Raw genomic sequence first — 22,408 nt, 5'->3', positions numbered from 1 at the left:
TACAACCAATTCTAAATACAACCAATTCTAAATACAACCAATCCTGGACAAACTCACGGAGAGCATAGAATGATTCCAGATACTGCCATCCTCCTCTCCCCAATGGGAAAAGTAGGGAGTGACTGGCACACAGACAGTGGAGCAAAATATATGTTTACACATGATACCTTAACCTCTCCTCTCTGCGACCCATGCAACTTAGAACAGAATACTGCCAATGGCCACCACTAAAATACAACAAAAACAACATTCTGATAAAAAAGTTACTTTTTTAAAAACATATGAATATAAAACATCTTACCTTTGTTCCCAACCAATTCTGATTATTCCCCAACACTACACATCCTATTCCTCATCTTTAGCAAAACAGATGGCACAATTTCATATATTCCTTTAGACAGCCACTCAAACACTATTTAAAGGAAGCATTTGTTGAATGGGTCCACTAGATCAGAGGCAGTAGGGAAGACAAGGGACCTTCTCTTGATAAGGGTGTGAATTGGACCTTTATCCATTACTGCTAAGCATTCAAATTTGAACTAGAACTTCTGGGTGTCAGGGAAATTGTATGGAGTAAAAGTATTTCCATTTTCTGTGGGAATGTCGTGAAGTAAAAGTAGTCAAAAATACAAATCGTAATAAAGTAAAGCTACTCCAAAACATTACTTAAGTACACTGCCAGAGAATATGTAATGAGATGGTCTCGTCTGCCCGAACAGAGTTAGCATCGATCCTAACAAATTCTGAAATGGGAGCTTCAAGCTTCACCTATTGGTCTTTTTGGATACAACCTTATTTGAAAATGCTTTGGATATTCAAAGAGGGGTGTGGTCATCAACCTCCTGAATTCTAGGATGAAGGTCATTCGAATTGGGAAGTGAATACCAACGCCAACTTCATGCAAGTAAGTCGGTCATTCACCAACAAAGTTGGGTGTGTAAATGACACATTTTTCTTCAGATTAAGTTGCCGTTTGATTCTTGATAACTGACTCCGTTATCTGGCTTATTTTCCCCAATGCACAATAATTTTCTACTAACAGTATGGGGTCAGGAGTCTTGGATGGTTAGGGGTGGCCTGGCCGAAATGTCATGGTTTGGATCCCCAAGTCAGCTGGGTGGGGAAATCTGTAGATGTGCCCTTGATCCTGATTGCTCCTGTGGGTCGCTCTGGTTGGGAGCGTCTGTTGAATGACTAGAAAGTCATGTAAACGTTGAGTAGCTTCACTGCACTTTAACATTCAGGTCCGTAGAGGTATGCCACATTTGAAGCTGGATACCAGTAACAATCTTAGCTCAGGAAGTTCATCATCAACGTTTGGCTAATATTGATTTAACACAGGCCGTTTCTCTGCACTACTGATCATGCTTCTTGTCCACGCCATGATCTTCTGTTACAGCTGCAATGGTTCCGAGGTCAGTTTAGACATTATTGCCTCCTGCCTAAAATGACATACTGGCCTTGCCCTCACATAAATGTCATCCAAGTCGAGCGCACATGAATCCAAACACTTTAAAATGTTACTTTCAAAATAAATAGTCAATTGACAAATCACTCCTGGAAACAATTCAGTACATTAGCAACGTTACAAACCTGAGACATGTAGCTCATGACAAAGTTCTGTGAATAAAGAGTGATCAGCTACACACATTTTCCTATTTGATATCATAATATTCCTGAATTTTACATCCCAAATAAATCCAGTCAGATGTGAACATTGTAACAGATTTATTCTCCTCAAAAAGTAAAAAATAGGAAAGATTCTTGTAATATTACTCTTGGACCATGATAGGGCCCAAGGTAGCTTCACCTTCCTTCTGCATATCTGAGGAGAGTAGAGAACAGTGATGGAATACATTACATTTTAAACTGGTAATAAAGCTCTGGCTTTGATTGACACTTACCTAAATCACTGTCCAGATCTCTAGCCTTGCTCACAGCACAGCTGGAGTCACAGCAGACACACATCTGGTCATCCCCACCTGCAGCCTTCCAGCTACAGATAAATATGAAGGTTAGTTTATATAGCAGCATGTCAAAGGTACTATACCCACAACCCAGCTTATACATACCCATCTGTGAAAGAGCAGGCCTTGTTCTCAGCATCAATGGGGGAAGAGGCTGCAGATGCTTTCAGGTGACATGTTATGTAGAGCTGTTGGGAATCAATCTGTGGTTGGAACCTGAAGGACTCCAGCTGAAACTGGATCTTGTCATCCTGGGATCTGGACAGGAACTGGGAGCTGGAGCCGGTCAACTTGGCATCAACCAGACACCTGAGGAGACCAAGGGTCAACGTTAGGCTTCAGGGGTTACATTTAAGGTAATATAAGAGGAGTCAAAGTGACAACTAAACTCACCCATGGTCCTCAATGAAAGAATATCTAGGGACAGTGTGGACATCAGGCGCCAAGGTGGCAACACAGCGGTCCACAAAGACACGGAGGGGAACGTGGTGGTACGGCATGACCGAGGCTTCCATGTTGATCATGTCACCAAGATAGTAATGGTTGGAGGGCCTCTCAAACTGCCAGTCAGCTGGAAAGAGGAGTGGCATGTCAGTGGGGGTTCACACAAAGGAAGAGGCTTCCAGTCAGGTTTACCTACCAGTCATTAACCTCAGGGAGAAGTAGAGGAGTTCCTCTTTCACCATGTTGGAAATGTTGGGGATCCAGGTTGGCTTCAGGGCATTGCTGCTCACATCGTGATTCCTAGAAACAAACATGGACTATGGCATTACTCAAACCTCAGAATGATATGGGTTGTCAAAGTGAAGAACGCAACAATAGTTACCTCAAGTAGTGGCACTCAATATCAACCATAGCCGCACTGGTTTTCACTATAGAAGTGTTAGCAAGAGGTTTTGGCTCATAGACAAGCGTGAAGGTGTAGATCAGCACATCCTCAGTCATCTAGGAACAGGATCACAAGTGATGTAGCACAAAGATAATGATTCACAGTCAGGAAGTTAAACAGCAAATGTGACATACCTTCAGCTCACTGCCACAGCTATGCAGCTCTGATTCAAAGGTGATCACATGAGCTTCAGCGTCCTCCTCAGTGGCAGCACAACCTCCTAGAGTGATATGCTCTGGCTGTATGAGCCGGCCAATCCCCAGCAGGTCCTGGTTCACCTGCACCCGGACCACACTCTCCCCACACTGAGTCGACACACTGTTGGCCGCCACCAGCCTCAGCCGCTCAGACACAGTAGGCCTGTGCTCAGGCTTTGCAACTTCAGGATAGCTCCAAGTCAAAGGGTTCTCAGACGTCTGCTTGGACTGGGAGCGCTCAGGGTCTTCATCCTGGATAGGTTTCTGACCCAAAGACACACCAACAGGTTCCTGGCCCACAGACTCTCCTGTAGGTTGCTGGACCACAGGCTGCTCGCCAGGAACATGGCCCACAGGCTGCTCTCCAACAGGTTGCTGGCCCCCAGGCTGTGCTCCAACACACTCACTAGGTTCTTGGCCCAAAGGCTCGCTAGGTTCCTGGCCCACAGGCTCACCAGGTTCCTGGCCCACAGGCTCACCTACAGGCTCGCTAAGTTCATTACCCAAAATCTCACTTGGTTCCTGGCCCACAGGCTGCTTCGCTAGGTTCTGGCCCACAGGGCTCGCTAGATTCCTCAAAGGCCCAACAGGCTGCTCACTAGGTTCTGGCCAACCACAGGCTGACCCGCATGGTCTGGCCCACAGGCTGCTCTCGCAACAGGATGCTGGCCCACAGGCTCGCTAGGAGTTCAGGCCCACAGGCTCAAAATCTCATTTGGTTCCTGGCCCAACAGGCTGCTGGTTCCTGGCCCACAGGCTGCTCTCCAAGAGGTTCTTGGCCCACAGGCTGCTCCCCAACAGGATGCTGGCCAGACGGTTCTTGGCCCACAGGCTGCTCCCCAACAGGATGCTGGCCCACAGGCTCTCCACGGGCTGCTCTCCAACATGCTCACTAGGTTCTTGGCCCAAAGGCTCACCAACAGGCTGCTGGCCAAGTTCCTGGCCCACAGGCTGCTCTTGGCCCAACAGGTTGCTGGCCCACAGGCTCCCCAAGGCTGCTCACAGGCTCTGGCCCACAGGCTCGCCCACAGGCTGCTTGGTTCTGCCCCAACAGGCTGCTCCAACAGGTTCCTCACAGGCTGCTCTACATGGTTTCACAGGCTCTTGGCCCACAGGCAGCTGACCCACAGGCTGCTCGCTAGGATTCTGGCCCACAGGCTCGCTGAGTTCATTACCCAAAATCTCACTGGCCCACAGGCTGGTTCCTGGCCCACAGGCTCGCCAACAGGCTGCTTGGTTCCTGGCCCACAGGCTCCCTGGCTTGGTTCTTGGCCCACATGCTGCTGCTCTCCAACAGGTTGCTGGCCCACAAGCTCTCCAACATGCTCACTAGGTTCTTGGCCCAAAGGTTCCTGCCCACAGGCTGCTGGCTTTGTTCCTGGCCCACAGGCTGCTCAAATCCTAGGTTCCTGGTCCACAGGCTGCTCTCCCACAGGCTCACTAGGTTCCTGACCCACAGGCTGGATAGGTTCCTGACCCACAAGCTGCTCCCACAGGCTCACTAGGTTCCTGACCCCACAGGATCACGGCCCACGGGCTGCTCTCCAACAGGATGCTGGCCCACAGGCTCACTAGGATCTTGGCCCACAGGCTCTCCAACATGCTCACTAGATTCTTGGCCCAAAGGCTCGCTAGGTTCCTGACCCAAAGTCTGCTTGCTAGGTTCCTGGCCCACAGGCTCACCAACAGGCTGCTCATTAGGTTCTTGGCCCACAGGCTCGCCAACAGGCTGCTGGCCAAGTTCCTGACCCACAGGCTGCTCTCCAACAGGTTGCTGGCCCACAGGCTCACTAGGTTCTTGGCCCACAAGCTCACTAGGTTCTTGGCCCACAGGGTCATGGTCAACAGGCTCTCCAACATGCTCACTAGGTTCTTGACCCAAAGGCTCGCCAACAGGCTGCTGGCTAAGTTCCTGGCCCACAGGCTGCTCTCCAACAGGTTGCTGGCCTACAGGCTCTCCAACATGCTCACTAGACTCTTGGCCTAAAGGATCACTAGGTTCCTGGCCCAAAGGCTGGCCAACAGGCTGCTCTCCAACAGGTTCCTGGCCCACAGGCTCTTGGCCCAATGGCTGGCTAGGTTCCTGACCCACAGGCTGCTGCTAGGTTCCTGGCCCACAGGCTCCCCAACATGACCCACAGGCTGCTCACTGGCCCACAGGTTCTTGGCCCAAAGGCTCGCCAACAGGCTGCTGGCTTTGTTCCTGGCCCACAGGCTGCTCCCCAACAGGATGCTGGCCCACAGGCTGTTCTCACAACATGGCCCAAAGGCTGGCTCCAGGTTCTTGGCCCAAAGGCTGGCCCACAGGCTGCTGCCTCCTGGCAACAGGCTGCCACAGGATGCTGGCCCACAGGCTCACTAGGATCTTGGCCCACAGGCTCTCCAACATGCTCACTAGGTCCTGGCCCAAAGGCTGGCCAGGTTCATGGGTTCTTACCCACAGGCTGCTCTCCAACAGGTTCCTGGCCCACAGGCTGCTAGGTTCGGCCCACAGGCTCGCTCAGGTTCTGGCCCACAGGCTCTCCAACATGCTCACTAGGTTCTTGGCCCAAAGGCTGGGCCCTAGGCCCAAAGGCCCAACAGGCTGCTCCTGGCTCAAAGGCTGCTCTCACAGGTTCCTGGCCCACAGGCTGCTGGGCCACAGACGCTAGGTTCCTGGCTCCCACAGGCTGCTCGCTAGGTTCTGGCCCACAGGGCTCTCCCAAATACCCAAAACTTACAGGTTCCTGGCCCACAGGCTGCTCTCCAACAGGATGCTGCTCACTAGGTTCTTGGCCCAAGGCTCGCCAACAGGCTGCTCCAGGTTCCTGGCCCACAGGCTGCTCCCACAGGCTCACAGGTTCTGACCCCACAGGCTGGCACACAGGCTGCTCTGACCCAACAGGTTCCTGGCCCACAGGCTCTAAGGATCAGGCCCACTGCTCTCCAACATGCTCACTAGTTCTTAACCAATGGCCCACAGGCTGCTAGGTTCCTGGCCCACAGGCTCACCAACAGGCTGCTCACTAGGTTCTTGTTCCTAGGGCCCACAGGCTGCTGGCAACAGGTTCCTGGCCCACAGGCTGCTCTCCAACAGGTTCCTGGCCCACAGGCTGCTCCAACAGGCTCACTAGGTTCTTGACCCAGGTTCCTGGCCCACAGGCTGCTCTCCAGGTTCCTGGCCCACAGGCTCTCCAACATGCTCACTTGGTTCTTGGCCCACAGGCTGCCAACAGACTGATGGTTAGGTTCCTGGCCCACAGGCTGCTCTCCAACAGGTTCCTGGCCCACAGGCTGCTCTCCAGGTTCCTGGCCCACAGGCTGGGCCCAGACATGGCAGGTTCCTGGCCCACAGGCTGGCAGGTTCCTGGCCTACAGGCTACCCAAAAGCTTACTTGGTTCCTGGCCCAAACTCCAACAGACTGACTTGGTTCCTGGCCCACAGGCTGCTCTCCAACAGGTTCTGGCCCACAGGCTGTGTTCTCCAGGTTCTTGGACCCAAACAGGCTGCTCTCCAGGTTCCTGGCCCACAGGCTCTCCAACATGCTCACTAGGTTCTTGGCCCAAAGGCTCGCCAACAGGCTGCTGCCTAAGTTCCTGGTCCACAGGCTGCACTCCCACAGGCTCACTAGGTTCCTGACCCACAGGGTCATGGCCCACGGGCTGCTCTCCAACAGGATGCTGGCCCACAGGCTCACTAGGATCTTGGCCCACAGGCTCTCCAACATGCTCACTAGGTTCTTGGCCCAGTGGCTCACAAGGATCTTGGCCCACAGGCTCTCCAACATGCGCACTAGGTTCTTGACCCTCAGGCTGCTGGTTAAGTTCCTGGCCCACAGGCTGCTCTCCAACAGGTTGCTGGCCCACAGGCTGCTTGATAGTGAGCCTGTGGGCCAGGAACATAAGTTCATTACCCAAAATCTCACTTGGTTCCTGGCCCACAAGCTTTTCAAGATTCTCACTAGGTTCTTGGCACAAAGGCTCGCTAGGTTCCTGACCCAAAGTCTGCTTGCTAGATTCCTGGCCCATAGGCTTGCAAGGATCCTGACCCAGAGGCTCGCCAACAGGCTGCTCACTAGGTTCTTGGCCCACAGGCTCACTAGGTTCTTGGCCCACAGGCTCACTAGGTTCCTGGCCCACAGGCTCACTAGGTTCCTGGCCCACAGGCTCACTAGGTTCCTGGCCCACAGGCTCACTAGGTTCCTGGCCCACAGGCTCACTAGGTTCCTGGCCCACAGGCTCACTAGGTTCTTGACCCACAGGCTCACTAGATTCTTGACCCACAGGCTCATAATCCACAGGTTGCTCTCCAGGTTCATGGCCCACAGGCTCTTGGATCACATGCTGCTCTCCAACAGGTTGCTGGCCCACAGGCTCTTGGATCACATGCTGCTCTCCAACAGGTTGCTGGCCCACAGGCTGCTCTCCAACAGGTTGCTGGCCCACAGGCTCGCTAGGTTCCTGGCCCACAGGCTCCCTAACATGCTCACTAGGTTCTTGGCCCAAAGGCTCGCTTGGTTCCTGACCCAAAGGCTTGCCAACAGACAGATGGCTAGGTTCCTGGCCCACGGGCTGCTCTCCAACAGGTTGCTGGCCCACAGGCTTCTTTCCAACAGGCTCACTAGGTTCTTGGCCTAAAGGCTGGCTAAGTTCATTACCCAAAATCTCATTTGGTTCATGGCCCACAGGCTGCTCTCCAACACACTCACTAGGATCTTGGCCCACAGGCTCTACGCTAGGTTCCCGGCCCACAGGTTCTACGCTAGGTTCCCGGCCCACAGGCTCTACCACAGGCTTTATAACAACCTGGCTAGGTTCTTGGCCCAAAGGCTCGCTTGGTTCCTGACCCAAAGGCTTGCCAACAGGCAGATGGCTAGGTTCCTGTCCCACAGGCTTCTTTCCAACAGGCTCACTAGGTTCTTGGCCCACAGGCTCTACGCTAGGTTCCCGGGCCACAGTCTCTACGCTAGGTTCCCGGGCCACAGTCTCTACGCTAGGTTCCCGGGCCACAGTCTCTACGCTAGGTTCCCGGGCCACAGTCTCTACGCTAGGTTCCCGGGCCACAGTCTCTACGCTAGGTTCCCGGCCCACAGTCTCTACGCTAGGTTCCCGGCCCACAGTCTCTACGCTAGGTTCCCGGCCCACAGTCTCTACGCTAGGTTCCTGGTCTCCCACAGGTTCTCTACGCTAGGTTCCCGGCCCACAGTCTCTACGCTAGGTTCCCGGCCCACAGTCTCTACGCTAGGTTCCCGGCCCACAGTCTCTACGCTAGGTTCCCGGCCCACAGTCTCTACGCTAGGTTCCCGGCCCACAGTCTCTACGCTAGGTTCCCGGCCCACAGTCTCTACGCTAGGTTCCCGGCCCACAGTCTCTACGCTAGGTTCCCGGCCCACAGGCTCTACGCTAGGTTCCCGGCCCACAGGCTCTACGCTAGGTTCCCGGCCCACAGGCTCTACGCTAGGTTCCCGGCCCACAGGCTCTACGCTAGGTTCCCGGCCCACAGGCTCTACGCTAGGTTCCCGGCCCACAGGCTCTACGCTAGGTTCCCGGCCCACAGGCTCTACGCTAGGTTCCCGGCCCACAGGCTCTACGCTAGGTTCCCGGCCCACAGGCTCTACGCTAGGTTCCCGGCCCACAGGCTCTACGCTAGGTTCCCGGCCCACAGGCTCTACGCTAGGTTCCCGGCCCACAGGCTCTACCACAGGCTTTATAACAACCTGGCTAGGTTCTTGGCCCAAAGGCTCGCTTGGTTCCTGACCCAAAGGCTTGCCAACAGACAGATGGCTAGGTTCCTGGCCCACGGGCTGCTCTCCAACAGGTTGCTGGCCCACAGGCTTCTTTCCAACAGGCTCACTAGGTTCTTGGCCTAAAGGCTGGCTAAGTTCATTACCCAAAATCTCATTTGGTTCATGGCCCACAGGCTGCTCTCCAACACGCTCACTAGGATCTTGGCCCACAGGCTCTACGCTAGGTTCCCGGCCAACAGGCTCTACCACAGGCTTTATAACAACCTGGCTAGGTTCTTGGCCCACAGGCTTGCTAGGTTTTACGGCATACTTAAGGGAATTGCTGCGCACTTCATGATTCCTAGAAACACAGAACAAACCATTACTTAAACTTCAGCTTTATAGATGTTGTCAAAGTGAAGAATGCAACAATAGTTACCTCAAGTAGTGGCACTCAATATCAACCATAGCTTTACTGGTGTTCAATATAGAAATGTTAGCAAGAGGTTCTGGCTCATAGACAAGACTGAAGGTGTAGATCAGCACATCCTCAGTCATCTAGGAACAGATCACAAATCATGCATCAGATAATGATGACATCTTCAGGAAGTTAAACAACAAATGTGACATACCGTCAGCTCACTGCCACAGCCATGCAGCTCTGATTCAAAGGTGAGCACAAGAGCTTCAGCGTCCTCCTCAATGGCAGCACAGCCTCCTAGAGTGATACGCTCTGGCTGGATGAGCCAGCCAATCCCCAGAAGTTCCTGTTTCACCTCCACACGGACCACACTTTGCCCACACCAGGCCACCACACTGTTGGCTGCCACCTGCTTTAGCCGCTCAAACACTGTAGAATTGCACTCATGCTTCTCAATCGAAGGATAGAGCCAAGTCAGAGGGTTCTCAAATGTCTGCTTGGACTGGAAGCTCTCAGGGTCTTCAGCCTGGCTAGTTTCCTGTCCCACGGGCTCCTGCCCCACAGGCTCAACAATGGGCTCACTAGGTTCTTGTCCAACAGGGTCCTCTCCCGCAGGGTCTTCTTGCACTGGTTTCTGAGTGTCAAACTGGGCTGAAACTCCGTCATGCAGAAACCCCAATCTCGGATAAAACCATCTGGAGATCCAAGCATCACCAACACAGCCAAACACCACGACCAACAGCAGCACTGCAGACACTGCAGACACTGCAGACACTGCAAACACCTGCCTAAACCCCATCACTCCAAATAGACATAAGTTATGCTTGTCAATTTTTCCACAAAGTCTGTCAAACCATTTTATAGCCACATTGTCTGACAAAGGCTCTACCCCATTTAGAAATCAGCTTGATTATTGTCCAGACCTGATTAATTAAACAGGTGCTGAAAAATGTGAAGTTGATTGTCATTTACGGTCAGGTCCATTGGTTGCCTTTGTGCACACAAAATCACATACACCTGGAGCTTTATTGAGGAGGGCTCAACTTTAGAGAGTGTTCATAAAAATGTAATATGTAGGACAGACATACTTTTCTATAGTGGATGTTACTCCCACATCCTGTTGAGCTAACCTTGGTAGAGAAAATTAAGGATTTGTCAGACATCAGTGATATTGGGAAACTGATACACAATTACTATGGTTGAAGTTTTTATGCATTTTTACCGCTTTTCACAGATGAATCCAAGGACCCAGAAAGTGGGCGCACAGCTAGCAGGTGTTTACGTTCCTGAACTTGATGTGCAGATATGTAGAAGACTAACAGATGAACTGTCAGTGTAATCATTTGAACTGTTGGCGATAGTAGTTTCCCTCCAGTGGGTGGAGGACATAAAACCTGTCAGAATTATAGTACGCTCAGATTCCCTGTCTGAATTGAATTGTTTATCTTCTGGCTAATCTAATAGGAGTGACCTACTATTGGAGCTATTCATGTTATTATGGAGAATTGAGAGACGGGAGTGATGAATGAATGAACGTGTGAATTCAATTATAATTCATATCAAACTATATGCTCTCCAATGAAAGGTTGGTAGACCAATATTCAATGATCAGATTAGTATTTCTCAAGTACAAAAAGTTGCCTGAAAACCAGTAGTGCACTACAGACAGATTCTAGTCAGCTGCTGCAGTGCAGGACTGATTTCTGAGAACATGTCTCCAACTTCATCAGCAAGCTGTCAAACTATCAGAAATAAATAACAAACTACACACAGTTTACCACTGCCCAAAATCACTATCTAGCTAAGTTCCATCCCTGTGTTTGTCAATGAAGCTTGCTAACAGCAAGCAGGCACATTGATCAAAAAAATGGAATTGTATGTGTCACATCTTACTTATGCAGAGCTAAAGTTAACATGAACAATTGAAATAGTGACACAAGGAATAAATACACAGTGAAAAACAAATAAAAATAAAAAGTACAAAATAATATGGCTACCTACAGGGAGTACCAGTACCGAGTATATGTAAGGTAATTGAGGTAGCTATGTGCTGTACATAGAGCTAAAGTACCTAGGCAACAGTATAAATAATAGACAGTAGCAGCAGTGTGTGTGTGTGTGTGTGTGTGTGTGTGTGTGTGTGTGTGTGTGTGTGTGTGTGTGTGTGTGTGTGGCGTCAGTATGCATGTGTGTGCATGTTATGTGTGTGTGGGCATGTTTGTGTGTGTGGGTGTGTTGGGGTGTTAGTGAAAGTATGTGTGAGTGTGTGGGTAGAGTCCAGTATGTGTGCACAGAGTCAGTGCAAGTCGGGTAGTGCAATAAAGGGTCAATGCAGGTAGTATGTGTAGCCATTTCATTAGCTATTGAGCAGTCTTGTTTATGAATTAGAGGTAGAAGCTGTTCAGGGTCCTGTTGGTTCCAGACTTGGTGTATTGTTACCACTTGCCATGCGGTAGCAGAGAAAACAGTCTGTGGCTGGAGTCTTTGACAATTTTTGGGCCTTTGACAATGCCTATTATAGAGGTTCTGGATGGCAGGGAGCTCGGCCCCAGTGATGTACTCGGCCATTTGCACTACCCTTTGTCGCGCCTTGCGGTCTGATGCCAAGCAGTTGCCATACCAAGCGTGATGCAGCCAGTCCAGATGCTCTCGATGGTGCAGATGTTGAACTTTTTGAGGATTTGAGGGCCCATGCCAAATCTTTTCAGCCTCCTGAGTGGGAAGAGGCAATGTCGTGCCCTCTTCACAACTGCGTTGGTGTGTTTTGACCATGATAGATCCTTAGTGATGTAGACACAGAGGAACTTGAAGCTCTAGACCCACTCCACTACAGCCCCGTCGATGTGAATGGGGGCATGCTCGGCCTTCTGTTTATTGTAGTCCACAATCCGTTACATTATTTTACTGACTTTGAGGGAGAGTTGTTGTCCTGGCACCCCACTGCCAGATCTCTGACCTCCTCCCTATAGACTGTCTCATCGTCGTTAGTGATCAGGCCTACCACTATCGTGACGTCGGCAAATTTAATGATGGTGTTGGAGTCATGAGCGGCCATGCAGTCGTGGGTGAACAGGGAGTGCAGGAGGGGACTAGGCACGCACCCTTGAGGGGCCCCCGTGGCTGAGGGTCACCATGGCGGATGTGTTGTTGTTTACCCTCACCACCTGGGGGCGGCCCATCAGGAAGTCTAGTATCCAGTTGCAAGGGAGGTGTTCAGTCCCAGGGCATGCAGGCCACGTTAACTAAGTCACTGGCTAGTGGCAAAGTGTTTCAGTGCCATTTTGTGCTTACAACTTTCTCACTATCTATTACCAGAGATACTCTATATAATGACGAGATGGTCTTGTCTCCACCCTAACAATGGGGATCGTTGCCCACAAATTTGGAATGGGGAGCTGTCAATTCCTCTTTTTGGATTAGTGGATACATACCCTTATTTGAACTTGCTTTGAATATTCAATGTGGGGTGTTGAATATTGGACGAGCGGTGTTGTCGTCAACCACCGAATTCTAAGGCGAAGGTATTTCAAATTAATTGAGAAAAGAAGTGAGAACCAACTCCAACTTCTTGGAAAGGTAAGTCAGTCGTTCATTTAGTGGTCATGCAATATCAGCTACATAAAAGTTGTAATTTTTCACTTATCAATATTTTTTTATTCAGATGAAGTTGCTATTGGTAGCTTGGTAGCTGACTGTCAGAGAGCTGTTGAGGAACACTAACATTAGTGTTAGCTAGCTATCTAGTTTATTATTTTCCTCAATACAGTTAGTTCCTACTAACAATCTGTGTGTGAGTCTTAGATGGTGGCCTGACGGTTGGGCTGCTGGACGAAATAACGCTGGTTTGGGTCCCCGAGTCGGCTAGCTGGGGGATCTGTGTATGTGCCCTTGGGCAAGGAGCTTGACCCTGATTGCACCTGTGGGTCGCTCTGGATGGGAACGTCTGCTAAATTATTGGAATGTAATGGAATTGTTGAGCGGCTTCACTACAGATGGATTGTATGTTTTAAAATTCAGGTCCGTACAGCTATCCCGGGGGAGTTTGCCACATTTTTAACCAGCTACCAGTAATAACCTTAGCTCAGAAAGTTTTCATCCATCGGTTGATGACACTGTCTGTTGTTTACAGACCTCATGCATATGCATATACTTTGTCGTACATTTTTACACTAGAATCAATGTTTCTGACTAATATTGATGCAACACTGGCTGTTTTCAGCCAGAGAAGTTGGTTTTCTAGTTCAGCTGCCCTTTAAAGCTAAAATCCGCAATTGAAAACCAAACCATGGATTACAATTTATCCTGGCCCATAGAATACTTACAGGGTGAGGAGCCATGTTACAATAAGTAGAAAAATCATGAACTACTCCTTTAAGTAAGTAAATCTTGGACAAGCAAGTCTTCACATGAGGCAACTTGAACAAGTTCATCCCCTGGACATGATGTTAGTCTGTTAAAGGGCCTTACCACTAATCCATTTCCTTAATTATGAGTGCCAAGTAGAGGCATCAGGTCTTATTATATATAATTTTTAGTCTTTGGTTCGATTTGACTGGGGATCGATACCCCAACCTTCCAATCTCAGCGCAGACACTTTAACCAGAAGGCCAATCAGTTGGGTGGTCGTGTATGGCTCAGTTGGTAAGAGCATGGCCCACACCAGGGTTGTGGGTTTGATTTCCTGGGCCACCCCTACAAACAAATGGATGCATTTTATTTATTTATTTTCACCTTTATTTAACCAGGTAGGCTAGTTGAGAACAAGTTCTCATTTGCAACTGCGACCTGGCCAAGATAAAGCATAGCAGTGTGAACAGACAACACAGTTACACATGGAGTAAACAATTAACAAGTCAATAACACAGTAGAAAAAAGGGGAGTCTATATACATTGTGTGCAAAAGGCATGAGGAGGTAGGCGAATAATTACAATTTTGCAGATTAACACGAGTGATAAATGCTCAGATGGTCATGTACAGGTAAAGATATTGGTGTGCAAAAGAGCAGAAAAGTAAATAAATAAAAACATTATGGGGATGAGGTAGGTGAAAATGGGTGGCTATTTACCAATAGACTATGTACAGCTGCAGCGATCGGTTAGCTGCTCAGATAGCAGATGTTTGAAGTTGGTGAGGGAGATAAACGTCTCCAACTTCAGCGATTTTTGCAATTCGTTCCAGTCACAGGCAGCAGAGTACTGGAACGAAAGGCGGCCAAATGAGGTGTTGGCTTTAGGGATGATCAGTGAGATACACCTGCTGGAGCGCGTGCTACGGTTGGGTGTTGCCATCGTGACCAGTGAACTGAGATAAGGCGGAGCTTTACCTAGCATGGACTTGTAGATGACCTGGAGCCAGTGGGTCTGGCGACGAATATGTAGCGAGGGCCAGCCGACTAGAGCATACAAGTCGCAGTGGTGGGTGGTATAAGGTGCTTTAGTGACAAAACGGATGGCACTGTGATAAACTGCATACAGTTTGCTGAGTAGAGTGTTGGAAGCAATTTTGTAGATGACATCGCCGAAGTCAAGGATCGGTAGGATAGTCAGTTTTATTAGGGTAAGTTTGGCGGCGTGAGTGAAGGAGGCTTTGTTGCGGAATAGAATTGATTTGATTTTCGATTGGAGATGTTTGATATGAGTCTGGAAGGAGAGTTTACAGTCTAGCCAGACACCTAGGTACTTATAGATGTCCACATATTCAAGGTCGGAACCATCCAGGGTGGTGATGCTAGTCGGGCATGCGGGTGCAGGCAGCGATCGGTTGAAAAGCATGCATTTGGTTTTACTAGCGTTTAAGAGCAGTTGGAGGCCACGGAAGGAGTGTTGTATGGCATTGAAGCTCGTTTGGAGGTTAGATAGCACAGTGTCCAAGGACGGGCCGGAAGTATATAGAATGGTGTCGTCTGCGTAGAGGTGGATCAGGGAATCGCCCGCAGCAAGAGCAACATCATTGATATATACAGAGAAAAGAGTCGGCCCGAGAATTGAACCCTGTGGCACCCCCATAGAGACTGCCAGAGCACCGGACAGCATGCCCTCCGATTTGAGACACTGAACTCTGTTTGCAAAGTAATTGGTGAACCAGGCAAGGCAGTCATCCGAAAAACTGAGGCTACTGAGTCTGCCGATAAGAATATGGTGATTGACAGAGTCGAAAGCCTTGGCAAGGTCGATGAAGACGGCTGCACAGTACTGTCTTTTATCGATGGCGGTTATGATATCGTTTAGTACCTTGAGTGTGGCTGAGGTGCACCCGTGACCGGCCCGGAAACCAGATTGCACAGCGGAGAAGGTACAGTGGGATTCGAGATGGTCAGTGACCTGTTTGTTGACTTGGCTTTCGAAGACCTTAGATAGGCAGGGCAGGATGGATATAGGTCTGTAACAGTTTGGGTCCAGGGTGTCTGTAAGTTGCTTTGGCTAAAGGCCTCTGCTAAATGGCATATATTATTATATATTATTTATAATTGGTTCCAGACATGCTGTATGTGTTAAACATCTCTTCAAAAATGACCAATTGTTATGGCCGAAGGGACATTCTGTGATAGACAATACCTTTCGTATTTTCATGAGTGTTTATGTCCATAGCTGGCCACTATCTGCTTACACTACTTTCAAGGTGTGTTATATTATTTAAATAAAATGTTTTTTAAATTTCTAGTTCATCTTTACAATAATTTTAATGATCTGAGTTCATCTCTTCAGTTTGTGTTGGAAAGATAAGGGTTAATACTGAAGAGATAAACATATCCAATCAGGATTTGCTTTGTTCGTTTCTTGGTAGAAACATCTAGCTAGCTCAGTCAGCCATTAGCTAGGTACTTAGAAGCTGGACACTGTGTTAGAGCAGAATTTTGGAGTGACAGTGGAATGAACCAATCACATTTTGATTTGCAATGGGTGGGGCCCTAGAAAGGCCAAAACCTAGGAAGAAACCTAGAGAGGAACCAGGCTATGTGGGGTGGCCAGTCCTCTTCTGGCTGTGCCGGGTGGAGATTATAACAGAACATGGCCAAGATGTTCAAATGTTCATAAATGACCAGCATGGTCGAATAATAATAAGGCAGAACAGTTGAAACTGGAGCAGCAGCACGGCCAGGTGGACTGGGGACAGCAAGGAGTCATCATGTCAGGTAGTCCTGGGGCATGGTCCTAGGGCTCAGGTCAGTTGAAACTGGAGCAGCAGCACGGCCAGGTGGACTGGGGACAGCAATGAGTCATCATGTCAGGTAGTCCTGGGGCATGGTCCTAGGGCTCAGGTCCTCCGAGAGAGAGAGAGAAAGAAAGAGAGAAAGAGAGAATTAGAGAAAGCACACTTAAATTCACACAGGACACCGAATAGGACAGGAGAAGTACTCCAGATATAACAAACTGACCCTAGCCCCCCGACACACTACTGCAGCATAAATACTGGAGGCTGAGACAGGAGGGGTCAGGAGACACTGTGGCCCCATCTGAGGACACCCCCGGACAGGGCCAAACAGGAAGGATATAACCCCACCCACTTTGCCAAAGCACAGCCCCCACACCACTAGAGGGATATCTTCAACCAATGCTACTTTTTTAATAACCAATTAGATGGGTTCATGCAGGTGACTGACTGATCGTGTATGGAGGAATCCTCGCTATCACTGATAAGCAACTTGGCAGTATGCCCAGAACATTGCTATGGGAACCAAGGTATCTCAGTTTCAAGGTCTTAACTTGGAGAGAGGAAGCCTCGTGAGGCTATTGGTCAGTCACATGCAGGAGCTTAACGTTAATGATGAATAATGAATCATGTGAATCATGCAAATACTGTATTTCTGCGTAAGCAGTATATAAGAGAACTGAAGCCCCGGTGGAGCTTTTTCTGATTGACCTGTACTGTGTGCCGAATTTGTTGTACCCTCTCCAGCTTGCTGATAGGAAAGAGTGATTCATTTAATATATAATATTGACTTCAGTTGTCCCTGGTGTTGAATTTACAAAACAAGTGCAATGTGAGTTTTATTATTCAGTATGGCAATGTAACATTATTGGTCGTTTCCCTATCAAATTCCCTACTTGTCACACTGACACAGTAATAAACAGCTCTAACGTTACATTGCATGCTCTCTGAGCTTTTAACGGACCTCTGAGACTATCACAGTGCAGGTGCATTTATACGGAGACTTGATTACACACAGGTGGATTGTATTTATCATCATTAGTCATTTAGGTCAACATTGGATCATTCAGAGATCCTCACTGAACTTCTGGAGAAAGTTTGCTGCACTGAAAGTAAAGGGGCTGAATAATTTTGCACGCCCAATTTTTCAGTTTTTGATTTGTTAAAAAAGTTTGAAATATCCAATAAATGTCGTTCCACTTCATGATTGTGTCCCACTTGTTGTTGATTCTTCCCAAAAAAATACAGTTTTATATCTTTATGTTTGAAGCCTGAAATGTGGCAAAAGGTCGCAAAGTTCAAGGGGGCCGAATACTTTCGCAAGGCACTGTATAAGATATAACCTACCTTTTATGAGGACGATTTGCAGGCGGAGACAAATAAATGGGTAATCAATACTGAAAAGGTGCATGAAAAGGTGCATCGCTCGCTCACCATAGTAGCCTAACCTACAGATATTGTTGAAGGCCCAGTCATGTTCATATCATCTCAGACATAAATTACTGCAGTTTAAGGCCATCCATAGAACATACTATATGCCAGTGAAACTGAATTACATGCACTCAGAAATGTCATTCCTCTGCTGGAGGTGTAAAACACAGAAGGGGACATGTTTGCATATGTTAGGGTCTTGTGATGTTATGAGTATGTTTTTTTTATTTTAGCATTTTATTTCCCTGTTTTTGTTTGATTGGAAATGTTGATACTGGAGACTGTTATCTGAAGAAACTGTGTAACCAAGCATTTAGAGTGGCTAAGAAATGCATTGCCATTAATTGGAAGGTTGGTTATCCTCCCACAATGTCATGTTATGTATCACTAGATTTGATTTATTACAAGATTAAGGGTATACTGGGCAACTTCCATAAGGTCTAGATGCCTTATATGGAATACAGTAGGACTAAAGGAGTCTGTATTGAAAACATGCCCACGTCAAGGGACGTAAACAATACCAAGATGCTGGGCTGCTTGGTCCTGGCTCCTGGGGGTCTGCCACCCTGTGGGTTGTCACTCTGGCTTTGACCTAACACACCCAAAACAAATAAAGAATGTTTCACTAAGATCCTAAAGCTTTGTGTGGTGTGTTGGGTTCGGGGGCTGCAGGGTGTTGGACCCCTAGGGACAGGACGGGGCGACCCAGCCATATTGCCAGTAAAAAAAAGTGCTCTACGGTATTATCAGTCCTATGAGATGTTTCTGTTTGTTCATGTATATTTCTCAACTAACATCAAGGCGGTGTCCCGTTCCTGTAGGTTCATGCTCTACAACATCCGCAGAGTACGACCCTGCCTCACACAGGAAGCGGCGCAGGTCCTAATCCAGGCACTTGTCATCTCCCGTCTTGATTACTGCAACTCGCTGTTGGCTGGGCTCCCTGCCTGTGCCATTAAACCCCTACAACTCATCCAGAACGCCGCAGCCCGTCTGGTGTTCAACCTTCCCAAGTTCTCTCACGTCACCCCACTCCTCCGCTCTCTCCACTGGCTTCCAGTTAAAGCTCGCATCCGCTACAAGACCATGGTGCTTGCCTACGGAGCTGTGAGGGGAACGGCACCTCAGTACCTCCAGGCTCTGATCAGGCCCTACACCCAAACAAGGGCACTGCGTTCATCCACCTCTGGCCTGCTCGCCTCCCTACCACTGAGGAAGTACAGTTCCCGCTCAGCCCAGTCAAAACTGTTCGCTGCTCTGGCCCCCAATGGTGGAACAAACTCCTCACGACGCCAGGACAGCGGAGTCACTCACCACCTTCCGGAGACACCTGAAACCCCACCTCTTCAAGGAATACCTAGGATAGGGTAAGTAAGGGTAAGTAATCCTTCTCACCCCCTTCTCACCCCAAAAAAAAAAAAAAAGATTTAGATGCAAGTGGCTGTTCCACTGGATGTCATAAGGTGTATGCACCAATTTGTAAGTCGCTCTGGATAAGAGCGTCTGCTAAATGACTTAAATGTAAATGTTAAATGTAGGTGTATGTGGGGTTTTCTTGTTTTGAATTTTGTTTCCAAATCAAGGTGTCACCTCGGAAAGAAATTGAGTTGGGAGAGAGTTGAGTTATTGACTAGACTTCTGGGGGTCGGGTGTGCAGGCGGCTCGGGCTGGCTGATCGGTCTGGCTGATCGGTCTGGCTGATCGGTCTGGCTGATCGGGCTGGCTGATCGGTCTGGCTGATCGGTCTGGCTGATCGGTCTGGCTGATCGGCCTGGCTGGTCGGTCTGGCTGGTCGGTCTGGCTGGTCGGTCTGGCTGATCGGTCTGGCTGATCGGTCTGGCTGATCGGTCTGGCTGGTTGGTCTGGCTGGTTGGTCTGGCTGATCGGTCTGGCTGATCAGTCTGGCTGAAATTTGATATAGAGGATGTCTTAACAAAGACAATCAAAAGTGTGTATTTTTCCAACAGTTGTTCATTTGGGCTCCCGAGTGGTGCAGAGGTCTAAGGCACTGCATCTCATTGCAAGAGGCATCACTACATCACCCTCGTTTGAATCCAGGCTGTATCACATCCGGCTGTGATTGGGAGTCCCACAGGGAGGCGCAGAATTGGCCCAGCGTCGTCCGGTTTTGTCCGGAGTGGGCCGTCATTGTAAATAAGAATATGTTCTTAACTGACTTGCCTAGTTAAATAAAGGTTAAAGGTTTTGGTTAAAGGTGCAACAAGATTTATTATTAAATTACCTTTGATCTCGTTCAGTATTATTAATCACTTAAACATATTTAATAATGATCTCTTACCTAGTTTGATGAATGTGGGCATTTTTGCTTACTTTTTGTTCTAAATATAGACAGCATATTGGATTGTGTTAAATTTCAGGAAATACGCTTTAGATGCCCAAAAAAGTTCTGGGGGAGAACACCTAGACCCCCCGCCAGGTTATGCATTTTTTTCCCCTCAACAATCTGAGATTAGTTAAAAATGGTCATTATCTAACTTCTATCGAATTTTGATATCCTCTTTCTTAAAATGTTTCAGATTGATGACCAATGCATTTAATGTCCCACTTCAATATAAAAGGGACAAAGGAGCAAACATGCCTTTGGTTCCACTTTTCGTAGATTCTGACTGTTAAAGATATTTTACTGTGCGTTACTGTTCTCTTGTGTCCTGCATGCCCACATTATGCAAATCATTCATTTATTTTCTTCTCTTTTTACAGTAAGTGTCATGAAAGACAGAAAACTTGGGAGGTTGGTGTGTCTTTCAGGCCCTCTGGAAAGTTCTAAAATATGCCCCTGACTGCCGTGGTGGAGAAGGACGCAAAGTATGTATATGAGCAAGTTTCTCTTTTTTTAAAAGACATCTCTAAGCTATAACTACCACAAAAAGAACATCCGTTTCTAGTTCTCTTAAAATTCTCAAATTGATCAAGTTGTAATGCGCTGATTATATTCACTGCAGATCTGACCCATAACATGACTCTTCAAGAGGGCCATGAGGCTCCAGATCTCCGTCTGTGCTCAGAGCTCCTTGATAAGGATCTACCCCATCACACCGCTCTGATTAATCATTAATCAAATAAAACAATGGGCCTTTATATACTCTGTCCCAGTCTTTCTATGCATCTAATGTCTGAGTGAATTATGAACCAATTACTGTATGTAGATGTGTGAAACCTTGTGATGTAGATTTGTTTTTGCCATTACTTGATCTATTTTAAATGTAAGAATATGTTGCAGATTATCTTTAATTGGTCACTGTGGAAACACGTAGAAATGTAACTAACAATGTTTTTAATATCCAACTTTATCCTTTGTAATACTTTTTACAGTACACTCTTAGAAAAAAAAAATCGCTATCCAGAACCTAAAAGGGTTATTCCGCTGTCCCAATAGGAGAACCATTTGAAGAACCCTTTTTGGTTTCAGGTAGAACCCCTTGTGGTCCTATGTAGGACCCTTTCCACAGAGGGTTCTATGTGAAACCCAAAAGGGTTCTACATGGAACCAAAAAGGCTTCGCCCTGGAACCAAAAATGCTTCTCCAATGGGGACAACCGAAGAAACATTTCGGAAGCTGTACTCAGGTGGTCATTACGAGGTCTTAACTATGACCAGTAGGGTACATAATATAGTGGTCAGAATTATGACCTGCTGGTGAGATAGAGGTCACAATTATATGCTCCACACATTACATACTTCTGCTCAAAAAACTGTGTTTATAACTATTAATGTATTGCCTGTTCCTATAGACTGTTGATCCAGCCCCGAACTTGACCCTAGAATTTCACTCCCATTCCTGTCAGAGTAGGGCCGACTCTTTTCTCTGTATATATCAACCATGTCGCTCTTGGTGCGGGTGACTCCCTGATCCACCTCTACGCAGACGACACCATTCTGTATACATCAGGCCCTTCTTTGGACACTGTGTTAACTAACCTCCAAACTAGTTTCAATGCCATACAACACTCCTTCCGTGGCCTCCAACTGCTCTTAAATGCTAGTAAAACTAAATGCATGCTTTTCAACCGATCGCTGTCCGCACCCGCCCGCCCGACTAGCATCACTACTCTGGACGGTTCTGACTTAGAATATGTGGACAACTACCTAGGTCTCTGGCTAGACTGTAAACTCTCCTTCCAGACTCATATTAAACATCTCCAATCCAAAATTAAATCTAGAATCGGCTTCCTATTTCGCAGCTCACGCCAGCAAACATACCCTCGTAAAACTGACTATCCTACCGATCGTTGACATCGGCGATGTCATTTACAAAATAGCTTCCCATACTCTACTCAGCAAACTGGATGCAGTTTATCACAGTGCCATCCTTTTTGTCACCAAAGCCCCTTTACCACCCACCACTGCAACCTGTATGCTCTAGTCAGCTGGCCCTCGCTACATATTAATCACCAGACCCACTGGCTCCAGGTCATCTGTAAGTCTATGCTAGGTAAAGCTCAGTCTTATCTCAGTTCACTGGTCACGATAACAACACCCACTCGTAGCACACGCTCCAGCAGGTATATCTTACTGGTCGTCCCCAAAGCCACCCCCTTAGGCCGCCTTTCCTTCCAGTTCTCTGCTGCCAAGAACTGGAACAAATTGCAAAAATAGCTGAAGCTGGAGACATATTTCCCTCACCAAC

General features: G+C 48.2%; 2 protein-coding genes across 2 annotated transcripts; both read right to left on the bottom strand.

Moving 5' to 3' along the window:
* Positions 1 to 1,711: 1,711 nt before the first annotated feature.
* LOC127911142 (zona pellucida sperm-binding protein 3-like) lies at positions 1,712 to 4,377 on the bottom strand. The gene is made up of 9 exons (XM_052477405.1): positions 4,241 to 4,377; positions 3,786 to 4,026; positions 2,991 to 3,734; positions 2,794 to 2,912; positions 2,608 to 2,711; positions 2,361 to 2,538; positions 2,073 to 2,276; positions 1,905 to 1,996; positions 1,712 to 1,825 (listed from the first exon to the last, which is right to left on the bottom strand). Exons 1-9 carry the CDS (start codon positions 4,375 to 4,377, stop codon positions 1,773 to 1,775), a joined length of 1,872 nt encoding a protein of 623 aa, XP_052333365.1. The 3' UTR covers positions 1,712 to 1,772.
* Positions 4,378 to 4,545: 168 nt separating this feature from the next.
* LOC127911141 (histone-lysine N-methyltransferase 2D-like) lies at positions 4,546 to 10,021 on the bottom strand. The gene is made up of 5 exons (XM_052477404.1): positions 9,391 to 10,021; positions 9,198 to 9,316; positions 8,208 to 9,119; positions 7,289 to 8,160; positions 4,546 to 5,000 (listed from the first exon to the last, which is right to left on the bottom strand). Exons 1-5 carry the CDS (start codon positions 9,976 to 9,978, stop codon positions 4,555 to 4,557), a joined length of 2,937 nt encoding a protein of 978 aa, XP_052333364.1. The 5' UTR covers positions 9,979 to 10,021; the 3' UTR covers positions 4,546 to 4,554.
* Positions 10,022 to 22,408: the final 12,387 nt, after the last annotated feature.

The sequence above is a fragment of the Oncorhynchus keta genome, chromosome 23 (genome assembly GCF_023373465.1).
Source record: "Oncorhynchus keta strain PuntledgeMale-10-30-2019 chromosome 23, Oket_V2, whole genome shotgun sequence".
In the NCBI taxonomy this organism is placed as follows: domain Eukaryota; kingdom Metazoa; phylum Chordata; class Actinopteri; order Salmoniformes; family Salmonidae; genus Oncorhynchus; species Oncorhynchus keta.
The sequence above is the reverse complement of the archived record's forward strand: the minus strand, read 5'-3'. Positions and strand labels throughout refer to the sequence as shown.